This window comes from Miniopterus schreibersii (genome assembly GCF_964146895.1).
Source record: "Miniopterus schreibersii genome assembly, chromosome: 15".
NCBI lineage: Eukaryota > Metazoa > Chordata > Mammalia > Chiroptera > Miniopteridae > Miniopterus > Miniopterus schreibersii.
The window spans coordinates 46,002,291-46,021,410 of NC_138115.1; the positions used below are offsets into that span (position 1 = coordinate 46,002,291).

The 19,120-nt window shown below is 53.2% G+C and overlaps 2 protein-coding genes across 9 annotated transcripts in view; one reads left to right on the forward strand and one right to left on the reverse strand.

Moving 5' to 3' along the window:
* WDR48 (WD repeat domain 48) overlaps positions 1 to 9,532 on the forward strand; it is a 32,064-nt gene extending 22,532 nt beyond the window's left edge. For 2 of the 8 annotated variants that reach the window (XM_081160790.1, XM_081160794.1), the window contains 7 exons: positions 1,324 to 1,429; positions 2,352 to 2,439; positions 3,686 to 3,721; positions 5,319 to 5,395; positions 6,711 to 6,903; positions 7,561 to 7,659; positions 9,433 to 9,532. In XM_081160790.1, coding sequence (XP_081016916.1) covers positions 1,324 to 1,429; positions 2,352 to 2,439; positions 3,686 to 3,721; positions 5,319 to 5,395; positions 6,711 to 6,903; positions 7,561 to 7,656 — 596 coding nt within the window. In that variant the 3' untranslated portion in view covers positions 7,657 to 7,659; positions 9,433 to 9,532. Of the gene's footprint in view, positions 1 to 1,323; positions 1,430 to 2,351; positions 2,440 to 3,685; positions 3,722 to 5,318; positions 5,396 to 6,710; positions 6,904 to 7,560 lie in introns of all 8 variants that reach the window. The other 6 variants (XM_081160796.1, XM_081160792.1, XM_081160789.1 and 3 more) reach the window with 3 other exon arrangements.
* Position 9,533: 1 nt separating this feature from the next.
* On the reverse strand, positions 9,534 to 19,095 carry GORASP1 (golgi reassembly stacking protein 1). Its single transcript, XM_081160797.1, has 9 exons — positions 18,934 to 19,095; positions 16,246 to 16,326; positions 15,535 to 15,738; positions 14,230 to 14,316; positions 13,960 to 14,090; positions 13,364 to 13,736; positions 12,424 to 12,574; positions 11,831 to 11,980; positions 9,534 to 11,614 (listed from the first exon to the last, which is right to left on the reverse strand). Exons 1-9 carry the CDS (start codon positions 18,994 to 18,996, stop codon positions 11,355 to 11,357), a joined length of 1,500 nt encoding a protein of 499 aa, XP_081016923.1. The 5' UTR covers positions 18,997 to 19,095; the 3' UTR covers positions 9,534 to 11,354.
* Positions 19,096 to 19,120: the final 25 nt, after the last annotated feature.

Sequence of the window (19,120 nt, forward strand, 5' to 3'; positions counted from 1 at the left end):
AATGATTTTTGCAAGGATGACATGCTTCCTTGAAAGCCAGTCTTCTGATGTCCCCGTCAGAGAGAAAGCACTGATCCCACCAGTGCTTTTCTGTCGCCTCCCCATCAGAATTTTACAGTGGGCTGTGACCCAGAGAAACTCAGTAGACACAGCTCTCCACAGAAGGTTGAGAAAGCCAGGCTCTGGTATGGGCTCTGCCATTCATCAGCTATGTAGCTGTGGGCATGTCATTTTCTGTTCTTGACTTGTCCTCCATCTGTAACATGACAGTTGGACAGGATGCCCTCAGGGGCCCAGGTATACAATAAAGATTAAGGAGTCAAGAAAGAGGGCTGCACTAAGCACCTCTTGGACCCAGGCTTTGGTTGGGGGAGTGAGAAAGAAGTCCCAGGAAACCCCAAATCTTAAACTGCAACCGTAAAGGCAGGGCGGGGCCCACCCACCTCCCCAGCCAGAGCTCAGGACACTACATGTGCCACCCGCCTGGTAATCTGCTGCACCTGCTCCATGCTCCGTGGCTACTCAGTAGCTGCTTAGATTATACTTGTTAAGCAGCTCAAGTATTCAGAGGTCTGTTGTGAGCTGCAGGTGGGGCTATTGCAGATCAGTGGGCATGGAACCTGTCCTGCAGGGACTGGCATTCTGGTAGGGCAGAGAGCTACTTCAGAAAGCATTCTGAGCTAGATCAGAAAGAACCCTGGGTGCCATGACGGAGGCTCTGGAGGTACGGTAGGGTTTCAGAGGGTGAGGTTGCTTCCAGATTCATTAGGGAAATGTTTATGAGCAAGTTGGCACTTGATTGCACTTGTCAAAAGATTACAGAGAAAAGAGTGAAATGAAATCTGCAGAGAACAAGAAAAGCAAGATTATGACCTTGTCAAGGATTTTATTTTTCACCGATACCTCTGCTATTAGTTACGGCTGCCATTCAAATAATTTTTTCCTGATCCAAGAAATTTTTCTGAGCTTGGTGTTCTACTACAAAAAAAAATTAAAAATTCAGATTGCTATTTATAAACAGGCTGCCCTAGACTTCCCTGTGGCTCAAGTAGATGGTTATGTTTTTGTTTCAAATCTCAGACATTGATCTCTTCTACTAAAACCCTCTAAAATGCAGTCATGTCTTGTGAGGCATATCATAGGTTGCTGTATTTCTTATTTTCAGGAATTTGACTTGGTTTGTTTTTGCTTTTATTTCTGACTCTGGCTGACTTAAAGGACTTTGACTTTATGACAGTGTTTGAAGCCTGTGTAAACAAAATGTTTAGAATCTGTGTTCGTAGCACTAACGCTGCATCTGACACCGTCTGTATCTTTTCTTAGTAAACGGGGAGCAAGAGAACCGAGTGCAGAAGGGAAATGGATATTTCCAAGTGCCCCCGCACACCCCTGTGATCTTTGGTGAAGCTGGAGGTCGCACGCTGTTCAGGTATGGGCAGGAGGGCTAGGGCCCTGTCTGAGAACTCATCTCATTTGCTCAGAAGTATTGATTCCAACAGATGTTATACATTGTTGATCATTAACTTCTAGAGATGTCAGGATTTGGAAGGTTTTTCATCTCAGTGAGATAGTTGTGTCTGATGCTATTAGACCCCATTCTAATTGAGAGCTGGGCCTCTGCTGTTAAAATGAGGTCGAGACCTTGCCTCGAGCAGCTTCTCTGGTGGTTTCTGCAGGAAACTGTCACTTCTCTCACTTAGCCAGCATGACTGCCAGGGTCAGGGAACAGATGGCATCACCAGGAGTCCCTGTCCACAGGACAGCAGCAGAGTAGGTAACTGCCCTCCAGCTGGGTCAGGCAACATGGCATAGGCTGCTCCTGGGAACTGCTGGGCCCAACTATGGCCCGATCCGAGGTGCGAGGGTGTCCTTTGTGAGGCCCTGCAGGAAAGAACTAGACTGGCTTTATCTCCACCGTTGCCAGTAAGGCCCTGGTGGCGTCGGGAGAGCTCATGAGAGTCTTCTGTGGGGCCATAAGGAAGAAAAGTGCTTGTCTTACCCTTGAGCGCAGACTTCTCTTCCCTTATGGTGGTTTTCTGGCCCCGTTACGTGGGGGAGGCCCGCGCCGTGCTCTGTGGCACTGGCAGGGCGCCTTTCCTGAGTGCTTTGCCTACACGCAGCTTTCTTGTCATCAGCAAGGACTCGGAGGCAGCTATGGTGTGTGCCTGGCCTGAGTTTCAGGGCTTCTCGCTCTTAGCTGAGTGAGTCACTGCCTAGCAGCACTTGATTTCCTCAGCTCAGTGGGGGTTATCCTGAATGAACTCTAAGGTCCTGTCCCTCCGTCTAGTGTTTATCGCAGTGATTTTGTCCTCTGCTTGTCGTGTCACTTACCGCCTGATGGCTGTGTTTAGGCTGCTCTGCCGGGATTCCGGAGGCGAGACCGAGTCCATGCTCCTCAATGAGACGGTGCCGCAGTGGGTAATTGACATCACTGTGGATGTAAGTGTCCTCCGCGCCCGCTTCGCCCTGGTATTTTTTCCAAATCACGAAGCAAATTCAGAACTGCTTTAGACTATGTAACCTTAAACTTTAATGCAGACTAGACCGCCAAAGAAAAGGAAGTTTCAAAGAGTTAACAGTACAGAGATTCCCCCGAATCCTCGTGCTCCCCCGTCTTGATCAATGTTCTGCCTCCCATGCCAGTGACAAAGCCGGGAGACCTGTGTGTCAGCTCTGTGCCCTTTGCAACCTCCTGGGCAGCGTCCGCTCTGGCCACCACATAGCCCTGTGCCGGTTCCAGACTGGTTGGCATGTCTCCACGGACTCTTGTGTCTCCCCTGTCAGTGAAAACCAGGTTGCACCCAATGAGGGCGACGTGCTATTCTACCAGCTGGCGCAGGAGCTGCCCTGGTGCCTATGACACCCCTGAAACCCTAGCACCTGTGAAACCTTTTAATACCTTTCAGTCTCAGGCTCCCCATTTACCTCAGAGATGTCATTTTTGTGTCTTTTTAATTGAGGACCAAGGAGGGAGTGGTTGTAGCTCCCGTTGCTTTTTTTTATTATAAAGCACCCTTCCACCTGGAGGTTCCCTTGTCTCCCAGCCCCCAGGCCCCTGCCCATGTACCCCCAGACCCTCTACAGTCTTCCTTTTTGTGAATAAATTTAGTAAGAAAAAAAATTAGACTGCCAGGTGGAATCCTCTTCTGCTTCCCCACAGTTCCAAAGTTGCAGAAGTAGTATTGATATTTATCTGTTTATGTCTTCGTTGGTTTTTAATTATAAAATTAACATATGCTTATTAAGGAAAATGAACGAATGAAGTGAAGCTCCCTTCCCTTTCTCAGTCCCTCCTTCCCTTCCATTCACCCCCTGTCCTTCTCCCCAGAGATAATAACTGTTAATAGTTTAGTGCAAAGCCTTAGTACTTTTTTTGATGCTCACATAAACATATTTTATCTATATATGCATAGAGCTTGTTTTATTTTACACAAGATCTGTTATACATACTGTTCTTCAACTTGGCTTTTTTTTTTCCACTTAAAAATCTATCTCGAGCATTTTTTCATGTCTCTACATTGGATCATTTCTTTTAAATGACTGTATACTATTCCATTGTATAAATGTACCATAATTTATTTAACCAGTACCCTGTTAATGGGCACTTAGGTTGTTTCCAATGTTTTCTATTACAAACGATGCTTCAGTGAACATCCTTGTACATGTATCTTTGTGTACTTTTTAGGATAAATTCCTAGAAGTGGAATTGCTGGATCAAAGGGTATGCACGTTTTAAATTTTGATAGATATTGCCAAATTGCCCTCCACACAGGCTGTACCAGTTTACACTCTCACCCACAGGGTATGCCTGCCCACACCCTCACCACCACTGGATACTTGCAATCTTTGCTGAATGATAAGCAAATACTATCACATTGTTTTAATATGGTTTGGGTTTTTTAAATATGTGGTGAGGTTAAGCATCTTTTCATATCGGCCATTTCCATTTCTTCTGTGAATTGCCTGTTTGTATTTTTTACTCATTTCTCTGTTGGGTAATTTGTCTTTCTTATTAATTTATAGAAGCTCTTCATGCTGACTATTAACCCTTTGACTGTTGTCTGTGCCTCTCAACTGAATTTTTACTTTGTTCATGGTATTTTTGTCAGGCAAAAAGTTTTAATTTGCTACTATCAGATTGACTCTTCAGGGTTCTGAGCTTCATGTCTTGCTTATGTATTTCTCACTCCAGAGCAGCAAAAAGGTTCTGTGTTCCCTAGATGTTCATGATAATGGCTTATGTCCAGGTCTTCAGTCTATTAGAAGTTAATCTGTTTGGTGTGAAGTAGGATATAACTTTCTACAAGCAGATAGCCAGTGTGCCAGCACAAGTTTTAATAATCTATCCTTGTTCTACTAACTTGAAATGCTCTCTTTATCATATACTAAATTTCTCTATACACGTGGGTCTGTTTCTAGACTCTGTTCTGTGCTGTTTTGTCTATTCCTAAAGCCATATGAAAAGAGATTTAATCTCTAGAACCTTCAGAAAATTTGTTCTCCATCCCAGATATACTCCCTCCGAGAACTGAAAGCCAGTGTGACAGCTGGTGGGTATTCTGTGGCCTTCCCTAAGTCTGAGCTCCCCATAAAGCACTTCGCCTTGGAGTGTGAGACTCTCCCAGGACACACTGCTGACTTTAGGCCTGTGGCTTATTCCTGAGGGGACAGCCAGATAGGACAGGGCATGGAGTCTCGGAGGAGATTAATGCACAGAGAAAAGGTGACCAGTTCATTTTACCCTTCACTGAGCATGTGGCTTACTTCACAGTAGCTGTCTGGGTGGTTGGCTGAGGTTTCCACTCTTGTGGAAAACCTCAGACGCCACTCTGATGTCCGAGGGAAGGAGTGTGGGAGGACCTGGTTGGCCTTTCAGTTGGACAAGGGGCCTCACCAGTGTAGAGTATATGGTTTTGCTCAAAGGCAAATATTCGGGGTTTCTCTCAACACTTAGTTTTTGTTTGGTCCTTTAGGGATCAGCCCAAATGTTTTAATGTAGAATTGAGATTTTGGTTTGTATGGCTTAAAGAATTAAAGTAAAACTTGTTTTGTTTTAATTCCTTGAATTATTTGAAAAGAGCCATGCTTGCCACTGGCATTACGTATTATCTTTTATTACAAAACTGAACATTAGACTTTCCTGATACATTTTGTCTGACGCTGACTTAGATAATTTGATAGCCTATTATCAATTTTGTAGAAAGTGACTTTTTATTGTAAAACTGCTGTTAACTTGTCAATCATGTTTTCTGTTGACATCATTTTAATTTATCAGCTAATAGAAACTATTATGCCACTTTTTACTTTTAATATTTCAGAAAAATATGCCCAAATTCAACAAAATTCCTTTCTACCTCCAACCTCATGCATCTTCAGGAGCAAAAACCTTAAAAAAGTAAGTAAATGTAGTGTTTTGTGATGATTTGGTCTAATTAATTACCAGAGAGGGGTTTTTTATTCATTATTGCTTTTATAGCAAAGGAGGCAAATGCTGGACCTAAGGCTAGTTTTAATACTATTAACACTTTTCACAGTTTAACCATTTATCAAGTACCTACTGTGGTAGGTTGCAGATGTTCAAAATAAGACATGGGTTTCATCTCTTGCCATAACTCATAGTGTAGGACACAAGCCGTGTGTAATAACTGCCTTTCTGGATACTTAGGAATCATGAGCGTAGGGGAAAGGAATTTTTGACTGGAGCTTCCCAGAAAGGCTTCTTGAAGGACATGGGATTTGAGCTGGACATGTAAGAATGGCTAGAACTTCAAAAGAGATATCCCAGGTCCAGGAAATGGTTGGATTGGGGATGTGAAGCGGAAGCACATAGAAGATTCTGAAAGATGAGCGGGGACCTCTGTAGCTGCAGCTCATGCTGTGGGGGCGGAGGAAAAATAACTAGGAGGGAAGTCGGAGAAGACATTAAGAGGTTTCATCCACGCATATACCACCAATTAAAATCAACAAGACTTTAAAACCTTTTGCTGGGAAAATTTCCAAACATACAAAACAGAGAATAGGGGAATGAACCCCCTTCATTCCCATCCAGCAGCTTCAGTAATTCTTAGCACATGGCTAAAACCGTTGCTTCCTCTGTACCTCTTCCTGCCCTCCCACCCATCTGCCTGCACACACCAGGGCAAGTCCTAGATCTCACCTCACTCGATTTAATGACCCCAAACTCGAGATGACTTTCGGAATTTGAGCCTGAGCCTACTTGGTTTGGCCGTTAACTGACGTCAGAGAAACAGGAGAAGTAGGTTTGGGAGTGAGGAAGTTGATGAATCCAGGTTTGAACATGCAGAGTTTGAGGTTCCTGCGGGAACAGCCAACTGGACATACCCCGGCAACTACTGGGTTTGGGGGTCTGGAGTTCAGGCAGGAGGCTGAGGCTCAGGGTCTCGGCTATCGGAAGGCAAGCCCTGGAAGGAAGGTGCGCCGAGAGCCCAGGAGCCTGGGGAGCCCTGGGGCTGCCTCCCCTCCAGGAGCATTTCCTTTGCCTGGGCTCCGGTTGAGCATAATCATGTCTTAAAAGGACACCATAGAAATCTGTTGGAAATTCTAAAACTGGATTAAGGCAATGACTAAAAATTGTATTGGCTTATGTTTCTGTGGTATGTTTTCATCTTTATCAAACATTAACACCAAGGAGTGTGGACAAGAGAACACCCAGTGATTTGGTGATGTCACAATCTGCCCTTGCGTTTTAGAGACAGACTTTCTGCCAGCGACATGCTCCAAGTCCGGAAAGTAATGGAGCATGTTTATGAGAAAATCATCAACTTGGATAGTGAGTCGCAGACCACCGGCTCCTCCAATAACGAAAAGCCCGGCGAGCAGGACAAGGAGGAGGACATCGCTGTGCTGGCGGAGGAGAAGATCGAGCTGCTGTGCCAGGACCAGGTGAGCCCCCGCGGGGCTGGTGCTGCGACAGCGTGGTGCCCGTGTGCCTCCCAAGCTGGTGCCGTCAGGGGCCTCTGCTTTTAAAGAGACAGGGATTCTGGGTGTCTCCCACCTGCGTGTGAGGCCCCTGCAAGGAGAGGGCAGGATCATCTTGATTTGCAGGGAGCATCTGTTGTTAGTTTAGGGTTTGAAGTGGAGGTGGGTGGAGCTGTTTTAATGCAAGATGCACTCACCCTGCCCGTGTGGCTCAGTGGTTGAGTGTTGGCCCATGCACCAAGAGGCACATGCCTGGGTTGGGGGCTCCATCCTCAGTAGGGGGTGTGCAGGAGGCAGCCGATCGATATTTCTATCTTTCTATCCCCCCTCCCTTCTTCTCTCAAATCAGTAAAAACATTTAAAAAAATAAAGATAAATCAGGATATACTCAAGGCCTCTCTCCCGGGGAACAGCTGAAGAGAGTTGCTGGCCTAGCCACACAGGCTGCACATCTACCGTGCCCAGGTTCGTGCCTGTGTACATGGCAGTCATGTCAGCAAGAGCAGGCCAGTCTCGGGCGTGGGGGCGGAGAGGACACGCTGGCTCACCTGATGAGAGTCCCGGAGTTAACAGTAAAGGACTTAGATGTTAGACATTTCTCATTTATGTTTTGTTCTTCAGGTTTTAGATCCAAACATGGACCTTCGGACAGTGAAACACTTCATATGGAAGAGTGGCGGGGACCTCACCCTGCATTACCGGCAGAAGTCCACGTGAGGGGTGGGTGAGCACCCGTGGGTATCCATTTACTGACCTTCCTCCGTGGCCCCAAGCGTAGTCCTAGGAAGCCCACTGAGCCCCAGTGGGAGCAAGACTAACGGCGGATTTGGTATGGACTCAGATTCTCTTTCAGCCGAAGTGACTAATCGAAATGTAATATAGAAACCATCTTCTTGTGTAGATTAAACTGTCCCCAGGGAGGCAGAGTCCGAGAGCAGAAGAACCCCCAGCAAACTCTCGTGAGATGTACAGAGAACTGACAGGCCAGCGCAGACTTGGCTTCCTCCTTTTATTTCAAAGGACCTTATCTTTGTTAGCACTTGTTAGAAACACATCCGGCAGGGCCACGTCTGTCACTGTTTCAACTTCAAACACGCTGTGTAGCTTTTCTAAGAGAGTACATTCCATTCATGCAGTACCTACCTATGAAGGCTTTTTCCAAGTTTGTCATTAAAAACAAGCAAATTGTTTTCTCCATTTAAGACAGTTATTTTTAATAGGAACTTGCTGTTGCACAATTCAGAGCCAGCCCATTTCATAATAAACGATTATTGTTGGGCTTGTTTTTAATACTGCACCTCAGATGTGTTCCTGTAAGAGGATCTGTTGAACTTCCAGGGGCTGGGCCAGAGCACTTGTACTTGTGCCCAGCGATGCCACACTGACCCCAGTGCCCTGGACTGGACGGCAGCCACAGGGAGGTGTGGCTGTTTCACTCCTTCCTCCCATGTCGTTTTATTTATGGGCAAAGCCAGGTAACACCAGAGGATCTTGCTCTGGTGAGCAGCAAGGCACCATCCCAACTTAAGACCATGGTGAAATTTTAACTTCATTTAAATGCTACCTAAAATGTATGGTGTCAGTAAAAGGATATCATGGTGAGTTACGTTGGTAACTCATAGCCTGGAAAGATACATATTTGTTTTTCCAGAGTTTTATACACAGGTTTTTGTTGTTGTACCTATATCCAGATTTCTTTTCTCTGTTCTTTCTAACAATCTAAAGCTTTCATAGAATCATTTGGATCTTGTACAGAATATAACTTATTGGGGATAAACACTTCAACTTTTGGCAGAAAAAAACACTTTGGATTCTCCCCAAGGTCATTTGTATTCAGGCTAGAACAATGGTCCACCCCGATCTGACTCCATGAGATGAGCCTCCTGTCTGAAGCCAGAAGCACAAGTGCCTTCAGAGGGCAGTTTCTCCAGTCCCTTGCCTCCCCAGCTTGTGCACAGCCCGTGCCCACAGCAGCAGGGCCTGCGCAGGGGTGGGCAAGTTTTTCTTTCCTACATCTTCACAGGTTCAGCTGAAGGCAGCTGATGGGCCTGGGTCCAGACCTTACTGTTAGAGATACTCTGATTCGCACAACTGTAGAGACAGGGCTCCCTCACTGCCGGGCAGCCTCCTCTGGAAAGTGGACAGGTCACTGCCTCTGGCTCTCCCAACGTGAGCAAAGACACGCCACATTCCCATCAAGCCCTCCCTCGCACAGAGAGCAGCCGGCTTCTTTTGTAAACAACCCTTTCTATCTGTTGGATACAACAGTGCACTTTTGGTGCACATTTTTTAGCAATAGTTGTTAATATTAAAAAAAAACAAAAAAAACCCTCATTTACCAGCCCTCAGTAGTGTTTGCATGAGGGGCCCTCGGGCTAAAGGAGTGGGTTCGCTGGGCCGTCTTGCCCTGCGTTCCTAGTCGAGGGGCGGCTGCGCTCCCTTCCCGTCACAGATCTGACCCCAGCATGGTTGTAATTTTTTCTTTTCTTCCAGTCAAACCAGTAAGTTTCCAGAAAATTTGACAGTCTGCAATGCCAAAAGGGTAAAAATCTGTATTTCACAGTTGTATAGAATAAAGGCTTTAGTTAAAATACTCAAAGTATAGCACGTTTATTTCTCTCACTTGTCAGTTTCCTTCTGAGCAGACAACAGAGAAATTGAGAAACCTCTGGGTTCCTGGTCACCGTGGAAATAATCAGCACTGACACCCATTTTGTCCTACAGTTTGGGGAGAGGACTGCGTAAGGGCAGGAAGAGCCAGAAGCCTTGGGCGAGGGCAACGGGGTCAGACCACCAGGCCAGCGGAGGGGAGCTGCCCGCAGAGCAGTCCCGTGTGCTTCTGTTTGTCTCTCTGGGTTTCCGCGGGCGCACTCTGGGCTCCCGGGCGGCCCAGCAGCCAGGCCCCAGCATGGCTTTGGATTCCCAGCCTCCTTGCTTTGCAGGCTGAGCTGCGCTGGCAGACATGACAGGGCTTGCTCTTAGTGCAGTGAGTGCTAGAACTTAGTGTTTGCTAATTCGGGGCCCTCCCTCCATATACTTGGTCTGTGCCCCCCACAGCCGATGGTCCTTGTGCTACGGGCCTAACAGAGCTCTGAATGTCCTTGTAAGCGTGGATATTGCAAATCAAGCAGCAAAGGGGGGGCTTTATGTGGACAGAGACTGGAGGGCAAGGCCAGAGGCAGCTTTCATGGTAGTCAGCCCAAAGTGTGGGAAGGTGAGGGGCTCTGGCCAGGACAGGTGAGGACGTGAGGTGAAGGGCTGTCCCTGGGTGGAGCCCCCCTCTTCCTGCAGGGCAGAGCAGAAGGCTCATCTGAGCCTTCGCCTCCCAGGCACCTGGTTGGGGGAGAACAGCCCCTCCCCCCACACACACACAATGCTATGGGAAAGAACAGAAGGGTCTTTACCCACTCTTGTCCCAGCCTCTCATTTCCCCCTATGGTGGGAGCTGTGTATGGAGATCAGTCTGGGGGACCGGCTTTGAGAGTCGGTGAATTTAAACTCGTAACTCATTCACCACTGGGGCGGGCTGGGTGCCTTGTGTGTTTAGAGATTGTTGTGTGAGTTTGGGAGGTGACAGGACTCACACTGGGGATACTAGGTCTAGCGAAGAAGAAACATCGGGGTCCAAGCACAGGTGAGTGCTGAAGATTCCAGAATTTCCAACCCTGCTCTCCCAGGAGAGGTGGGCAAGTTCACTGCCTCTCTCCTCCAGCAGTTACTGGCAGGTGTCAGTCAGCCTGAGCCAGCTGTGCAGTGTCACACAGGAATGGGGGCACATGACAAAAGAGACAGTAACTGGGGCTTCAAGGTTCCCCAGGGCTGGGGGTGCTTCCAGTGAATGCTGGCGAGCTCTACAAAGCGCTTAGGCAACTCCACACCAACCCCTCCTCCCTCACCCCATCGTCACACCTGGTCATGCCTCGGCCCTGCTGCCCCTGGGAAGCCACAGTGACCAAGCAGGAGCAAGCGCTGCACCTCGGGGAACACAGCCAAAGGATGCCCTCCCGAGGCCCACGTCCCCTCTTCCTACTTACTGAGGCTCCATGCCCCACACAAGCAGCAAAGCAGCCCTCTCCTACCCGTGCCCCAAAACTGATTTAACCTAGGGTGCCACCCCTAGCTCCCACCCGAAAAGGACATGATTGAGATTCTCAAACAAGCGCCCAATTCCCCAAAGCCAGGACCATCACGCAGAATGCTGGTAGGTCATTTCTTAAGAGACCAGTAGGGTCTGAGTGGACACGAGCCCCCCACCTGCAGAAGTCCCTGCACATCACTTAAAGCTGCAGCTTAGGAAGCTGGTCATACTGGGATGGGATCAAGCGAGGGGCTGGGTCCCGCAGTGTGGCCTGAGCCACCTCCCCACATGTGGGCCTCATGAAATGCCATCAGGGGCCTTGTCACAGCCCAGGGTGTTATTTGGGGGTAGAGAGCTGGGCCTGGCTGGCTGCCCCCTCTGCCTCCACCTCCGCCCGGAGGTCTGGACTTGTTGTGCTTGCCGGCTCCTCCTCAGCCTGAGCCTCGAGCAGCTCCGCAGACAGCCCGTCCTCTGGTGAGGCCGCAGAGGTGAGACTGTCGGGGAGGGTCAGCTGAGGCAGGTGGTCCTGCGGGGCCTGGGCGCCCGGGCTGTCCGGGAAGGAAACCTCAAACTCTGACCCAGACCATGTGGCCTCACCTGAAACACATGAACAGGATGGGGCTGAGGCCTGCAGAACCTGGGGCCACTGTGACTCCCAAACCCCACCCCAAACACTGATGGGGGATGACAGCCAGTGTCCACATGCCTTGATGTGGCTGGATTCCTCCAGAAGGCCAGCCTCTACCCCGCTGAGAAACTCCAGGCGGCCATCCCAACAGCCCTTCCCAGAGGCTTCAGGTGCAGATCACTCACCACCACGCTCGTGGGAGCCATTGCTGGAGCCAACATCCTCCAGGCCTGGGGCTGACACGGCGGTGGAGGTCAGCCCTGGGAAAGGGGGCAGGCTGGGCCAGGCGCTGGCACTGCTGTCCAAGAGGGCGATGCCTGACACGTCCAGGAAGCCTAGGGGAAGAGGCACAGTTCTTTGCTAGAACACAGCCCTACCTGCTAAAGGCCAGTGCCCTGGCTCACTCTATCCTGTTCCTGGGGCATCTGGCTCAGCCTGTGGTAAAGCGCCTCCCCAACCCAAAGAGGTTCCCCACTGCCTGTTCCTAAGGAAAGAAAGGGGCCTGGCATTGCACCATGGGAGTAGCACAGTGCCAGAGGCCCAGAACCTGCTCAGTCACCAATTTGCTATGACTCTGAGCAGGCCACCTCTCTTCTCTGGACAGCAGCCTCCCCATCTGCACACTGGATATGGTCATCTGCCACCATCTTGGCACATAGTAGGGGTCAGTGGGTCTGAGGAAGGTTTTGGTACCCAAAGACCAGCCCTGAGCCTGGGACCCATTTCTGCACCAGGCATTGCAGGTTGCTCAGCCTCCTCTCTGGGGCCCACTCGCTACCTGGGTCCATGACTCGCTGCACTGGCGGTGGAGGCTGAAGAGGAGTCTCCATGGGACGTGGAAGTCCCCCGAGGTCTGGCGCACCATAGCCAAGACTCCCAGGCTCAGGAGGCAGTCCCTCTATAGAGGAGCCAGGTGCCTGCAGCAGGGCCTAGGGGAGCCGGGGAAGAAGAGGGAACAGGGAGAGGGGGCAGTCGGGACAGTGTAGTCTAACCAAACCCAACCCTTGCTGGCCCCTGAAGCACCGCTCTGCCTGAAGAAGCAAACAGCCTTGGTGACCTGCCCCTTCTTACAGGTGACGGGAAGTTAGACGGCCTGGCTGGCCTCCCCTGCAGTGCTGACACAGAGCAGGAGCCCTCTTGCCACTCTGCCGAGGAGCCCAGGTGCCCATCTGGCTGGGCCCCATCAATGAGTCACAAGAAGAGAGGGCCTTCCTTGAATCCCAGCCTGCCTGGGAAGCAATCCTCGCGTGCCCAGGTACAGACCCCAGGCACCAGCCCAGTGCCTAAGGCATCCAGGTGACCCGCTCAACAGCCACGAGGGCAAGACCAGCACTGCCCTGCAGACCTGGCCAGACACCAGCCCAGCAGGGATCGGATGCCCTGCCCCTGGCCCAACTTTACCACGCACTGACTGAGGCACAGAACAAGGCTCTGCCCACCTCTGAGTCTCAGGTCCCCCACTCATTAATATGACAACTGGCGCCTTGCCACTACCCTCACCTCCGACCTAAGTGGCAGGAGAACCAAAGTAGGTTTCAAGGTCCCACAATGGGCCCACATGCTCCCACTGGGTCCCAGAAGCAGATGGGCCTCCTAGGGGCTCCAAAGACAGGCCCCTGGTGAAGGAAGCCTCCAGAGTCCTTTCTCCCCAGCTGGCAGGCCCCTCCACCCACATGAAGCTCCCCACTTCTCCTGGTTGGCAGGTGCTCCCCACATACCTCCATGTAGTCACCCTGCCTGGAACCCATCTCTGGGCCAGGATGAGCAGAAGAGTCCTGGGGGGTAAGTCCAGGTGGCAGGGTACTAGATGGAAGAGCACCAAGTGGCAAGGCACCAGGTGGTGAGGTACCAGATGGTGGAACACCAGGTGGCAGAGTAGCGGGTGGTGAGGTACCAGATAGCAGAACATCAGGTGGAGGGGTACCAGGTGGTAGGGCACCAGATGGAGGGGTACCGGATGGCAGGGCACCAGGTGGTGGGGTACCAGGTGGCGAGGTACCAGATGGCAGGGCACCAGGTGTCTTCTTGTGGTAGCTGGGGGGCTGGATTGGGATCCGATGCAGATACCCGTAGCCGATACCACACCCCAGACTGCCAAAGTCCAGAAACATTCAATCCACGAGTTGTCCCACAGCCCTTCCTATCTCTGCCACCCCCACCCACCAATGGGTGCTAAAAGGATGCGTCCTGGACAAATGATCAGCCTCAGGATCCCAGGACCCAGCCCTCCACCCCCCAATAGGATTCTGGGTCCATACCCACTGGCCAGGCACACCCAAGCCCCACCCTACAGCCCTTGGGCCCCCAGAAGTACCTGCCCTCTCCACCCCAGGCTGCGTTGGGAGTTACAGACACCTCCCGGCAGGAGTCGGACTCGGAGTTATAAACCATCAGCTTCAAGGGCTTCCCCTCGTGGGACTCGATGAGGGTAAAGAAGTCCTCAGACTGTGACAAACACACAGTGCCTGAGCCCTGCCCCCAGCACTGGAAGTGGGAGCCTCGACAAAACCAGGCACGTCTCATGGCAGCACCCATATCTCCACCCCGACAGGGCCTGAGGGGGGCTAGGCCTCGGGGTCCTCACCTCCTGGAGGAGCTGGTCTGAGCCAATCACATAGTCCGTGTAGGGGCGCAGGCCAGCAAGGGAGGCGGGCGAAGAGGGTTCCACATCCTGGGGAAGGAATTGAGAACTGTCCGGGGAGGAACCGGGAAACTGCCTTTCCAGGCAGTCAGTAGGATACTTGTCCTCGGTCCCCAGGCCAAGGCCTCAAGCCCAGACTCTCCTACCGTACCCCCTAATTACCCTACCTCTCCCAGGTCCACAGCCTGCCCAGTAGGGGGCAGCAACTGGGCACGGCTCACAGCACTGAGCTCCGGAATCTCACCTGGGTTCAACTTCTGACTCCACCAACTGCCAGCTGGGAGACTATGAACAAATATTTTAACCCCTCAGCCTCAGGTTCCCAACAGTTATAAGTAGGACATGTAGTGCTTACTCGTAGGGCTGCTGAGATTTTTAAAAATAATATATGTAAAGAATGAAAACCACATTTTGACCCACAGTCAGCGCCCAATTGCATGGCTGTTAATGATGCAGGCGTGCAGCTGAAGATCCCTGGGTAGGGGTTGAAGGCGAGGGCAGTGAGCAGGACTGGGTACAGGGGTGGCTTTCTCCCTTAGAGAGGGCCCTGGGAAGCTTGACCACTCCCCACCTCCTAGAGGAATGCAAAGGGACTTGCACCATTGCCCCGTGGCACTGAAGGACAAGCTGAAGCTGGCGGGAAAGGTTGATAAGGCCCCCCAAAAAGTCAAGGAGCAACAGAGGAGGCTAGAAAACCAGCCAGTTTCCAGCTCAGGGCACTCTCCTGTCAACAAGCCACAGGACCAAACATTCTTGCAAACTTGGGCACCCTCAGTGGATGCACACGTCACCTATGCACATGTATCTGTGACAACTCAGTCACTGAGGCTCACTAAGGTGCAGACCCCAGGCAGCAGCCCAGTGCCCAGAGAATGAAAGGGATTTGCCAGAAAAAATCCCACTACATAGAAAGACTAACGTAGCAGCAGCGGCATTCTGGCAGCACAACCACCCTTCCCACCTCTCAAAATAAGAATCCATGGGACAGAGGGTAAACAAATACCCAGTCACATGCTAACAAGAGGCAAGGCAAAGAGCTGCCCTCTCTGGGACACTGGAATGAGTGAGGCCAGGCCCTGCCCCCAGGGAGTCCTCTAACAGTCCCCATCCCAGCTACCCCCGCACACCCTCCGTGTTCTGGTCCCGCCACCTTCCCCCACATGCCCTGCCCCTGCAGTGCCCTGCCTGTGACCCCAATGCCCCACTCACCGCCCCACCCACATCCATGCCCAGCCCAGCCCCACTCACCAGCACGTGCCACACATGCTCGCTGGCCCTGTGGAAGCTGCAGAAGCGCACGCTGGCGCCCAGCAGGCCGGGACCGCCCCACATGTTGCTGGGTACCACCTCCACCTCGCGCACCTTCATGGTCTTCATGTTGAACACCTCCAGCTTCACGGGCTTCTCCACATTGGCCTTCAGCAGGTCCCTCAGCGTGTCCGTCTCCTTGTTCTACGGGGGCAGGGGGCTGACTCCAAGGACGCCCACACCCCAGCCGGGCCACTCAGACAAGTCTGGGTCTGAGATGGGGCAAGGGCCCTGGTGGCCAGTTGCCCCAGTAGGGCCTGGTGTGGGATGGGCCGAGGCAGCGACCGGGCCCAGGCCCAGGTCCACAGGTCAGGGCTGGGCCTGTAGCCATTATGACCACCCCTTTCCCCCAAGCAGTGCTAAACCTTCCTCCCTCAGTGCTTCCTGCCCCCAGGAGATGCAACAAAATCCGCAAAGAGCCTCCTGGGTCCAGGGTACTGCAGGGCAGTCCCACTCTGAGCTGCCCCTTGGCCAGAGCCCTCACATCTCTCATGCTCCAAGGGGCAGGCCCCATGGCTACCCCAAGAGTCAATCAGCCCTTCAGTCTAGCTGAGCACTGGGCAGGGCCTCCCTCCAGAAGAAAAGGAAGGTGGGAGCTGGGCAGGGGCTTCCTTTGGGACCTACGCAACACACAGACACAGCAAAGCTCACCAGCCGTGAGTGCCCGATGGTGATGATGAAGTCGAAGTAGGGCTCCAGGCCCGCCTGCTGGGCTGGGGAGTTCTCCTGCACCTGTCCCATGGCAGAAGCCAGTCACCGAGCCAGCCCCGTGACTTCAGTAAGTCCCAGCCCTCAGTCTCAGAAACCATCACCACCCATGTCCCAGCACGGAAACGCACTGGCATGAACTGTTCCAGACAGGCCCCACATGGGCACTGTCACCATGAACTCCATCTTCTCTCACCACCTTCCTGGGCACACATTTTCCTCGCTAGGAAAATGGCTCTTCCCTGATTATGACCCACAGGCCATGCTTCCAGAGATGGCCCGTAGGAGAGCACAGGGCAGTCCTGGGGGCTACCAGAAGGTCTCAGGAAACAGGGTGGCGCAAGCCTGTGGGGAACGCAGATGATTTCACAGAAACGTTAGGATGTGGACAGAAAGGGAGGGCCTGACGTGCAGTGGAAACGGACAGGCCCCAGGATAGACAGAGCCAGGGCTGTGCCCAGAAAAAGGCAGCGGGGAAGGAACCCTGTGGCCAGATCCCAGAGGGCCCCAGACCCTGTGGTGACAGGTCAAGGTCAACCCAACAGACGATGGAGGCAGACCGCAGGGGCAGGAATGAGCCTGAGCCAGGGAGCCTGGTGAGCAGTGCTGGATCCCAGCCTCAGAATCTAGCCTCCGCTCCTGCCTGGAGCAGGACAGCTCCAGGAGCCATTCCTGGCACAAGGGTGCTTCCTGCCCTGCTCTGCCCTGGACTCCCCAAATCCTGCTGTCTCCGACAACCAGGGCTTGCGGCCATGGCAGAAATCCCCTCTCAAAGGCCCCATTTACAGAGCTTCACTCAACAATGCAGCCTTTATCTCCAGGTCCCAACCCTGCATGTGGGCCCCACACCCTCGGGCCTTTGGCTGTGCACTTGATGCCCTGCTGGTCAGGCATCAGCCAGGCCCCAGCCCAGAGGGCACAGGGCTCATGTGGCCTCTGGTTCTGGATACCTCTGCTAGGGGAAGGCCCTGTGGCTTCTGCCGCCCACCAGCCCCTCCAGTCCTGGATCCCCCAGGCTGAAGGACAGCTCACCACTGAGCCTTCGGATCAAAGCCAATTCACCCCTGGAATGAGGACTCCTTCGTGGCAGTGTCACCAGTTGAGCCCCTGAGTGCCACCTCCAGAAGCTGCCATGGCTTCCAGTGAGAGTGCCCACTCAAACCCTAGTTAGCCTGGAGTCCCTGCCTGCTCCCCACTGCTTTAGGGGAAAGCTGGGACTAGGTTGCTTTTGAAAACCAAAGGACAGTTAATCAGAGAGCTTGGGGAGAGGCACTCCTCCATGCTCGGAGGCAACCCCCAAGCCACTGCACCTCCCTCTGGCAAGACCCTGCTCCTGAAGCCATGCCACCCGGCACCTGCTCACTACTGCTGCCCTCCGTCATTAACGAGGTCCAGAGGCTCAGGCCCCCAGTCTCCAGGCCCAGCCCCCTCCCAACCCACCCAGAGCCTCTGCCTACTCTCTCCAGTGGCCTTGTCCTCAGTCTGGCTGTACTTCCTGCCCTGGGCCTGGGCCTTGTCATCGCCCACTATGGCTCTACAGCAGAAATCACCTGCGCGCTGCTGCCCACCGCACCCCACAGCACCCCCACTATCGCAACAAGCATGGCCCTCTGGCCGGCTCTCCTTTGGTTCCCATCACACCCAGGCCCACAGCCCCACAACCCATAACTCTCTCCCCTGAGGTTCACATCAGGGAGCCTCTTGTGATTAAGGACAGCAGCTCACCCACTGCGGGTTGTCTGGGTTCCAGGGGACAGCACCACCTGCTTACCCCTCGCTTCACCCTTTTACTAACTCGACTTACCGAGGAGTAAAAGTACTCAGTTATTCCGGAATCTGACCCCAGAAACCCACCCCAGAGCCCGTCCCTAACCGCTGCCCTGTCCCAGCTGTCTCCGGGGGAATCTCCACTGCTCACAGCTGGCTGAAGGCAGGGACCTCGCCCATGTGCTTGGCACACAGTGGAAACGCCCACAGTTACAGAAGGCAGCACACCTGTTCTTCAGTTTTTAAAAATGTAAGTAAGTAATGTCACTCTTCCACTTAAGGCCTCCCAACGGCTCCACGTCTCAGAATAAAATCTGAAGTCTTCAGGCTGCCACTTTCGCTGGCTGGTGAGCACTGATCCTCCAGCCCCAAAGCCTTTCCGACCCCACGACGAGCGGGGGAGGCGCCCGTGGGCCACCAGCTGCTGGCGTCCACTTGGCTCCCCGACCCCGCGCGCCCAAGAGCGGCGACCGGGTCCCCAGGCCCAGCACGGAGAGCGAGGGGCACACAGCGGGCGATCATAAATGTGACCTAAGTGCACGACTGCGTCCCGACCCGAGCTGCCGCAATCTGCACCCGGGAAAAGCGCTACTCCCGGGGCCAGACCCGACCAGGAAACGCTCCCGCTTCCTGCACAGCTGGCACTGGGGCGGGCGCCGGGCGACAGCGGCCGCGGACGGGCCGGGCGCCGGGAGTGCGGCGGGGGCCCGCGCCGGCCGCCCCCACCGAGGGGCCGTCACCCTGCACCCCCGCAGCGCGCCGGGGCCGGGGCCGCGCTCGCCTGCCCTCGGGCCGGGGACCGGGCGTCGGGAGCGTCGGCGTGGACGCCCGGCCACGGTGGCCGGCGCCGCCGGAGCCACTCACCCCGTGCAGGTGGAAGCCCTCGGAGGTCTCCGCGGGCTGCTCGGTGCTGGAGCCCAGGCCCATGGCCGCCGCCCGGCTCCGGCGCCGGTGTCCCGAACCGAGACGCGACCCAGCGCCACCAGCGCCCGCAGCGCCCGCTCGCCCTCTCGGCGCTCAATTGCCAGCGCCTGGTCACGTGGGCCGCCGC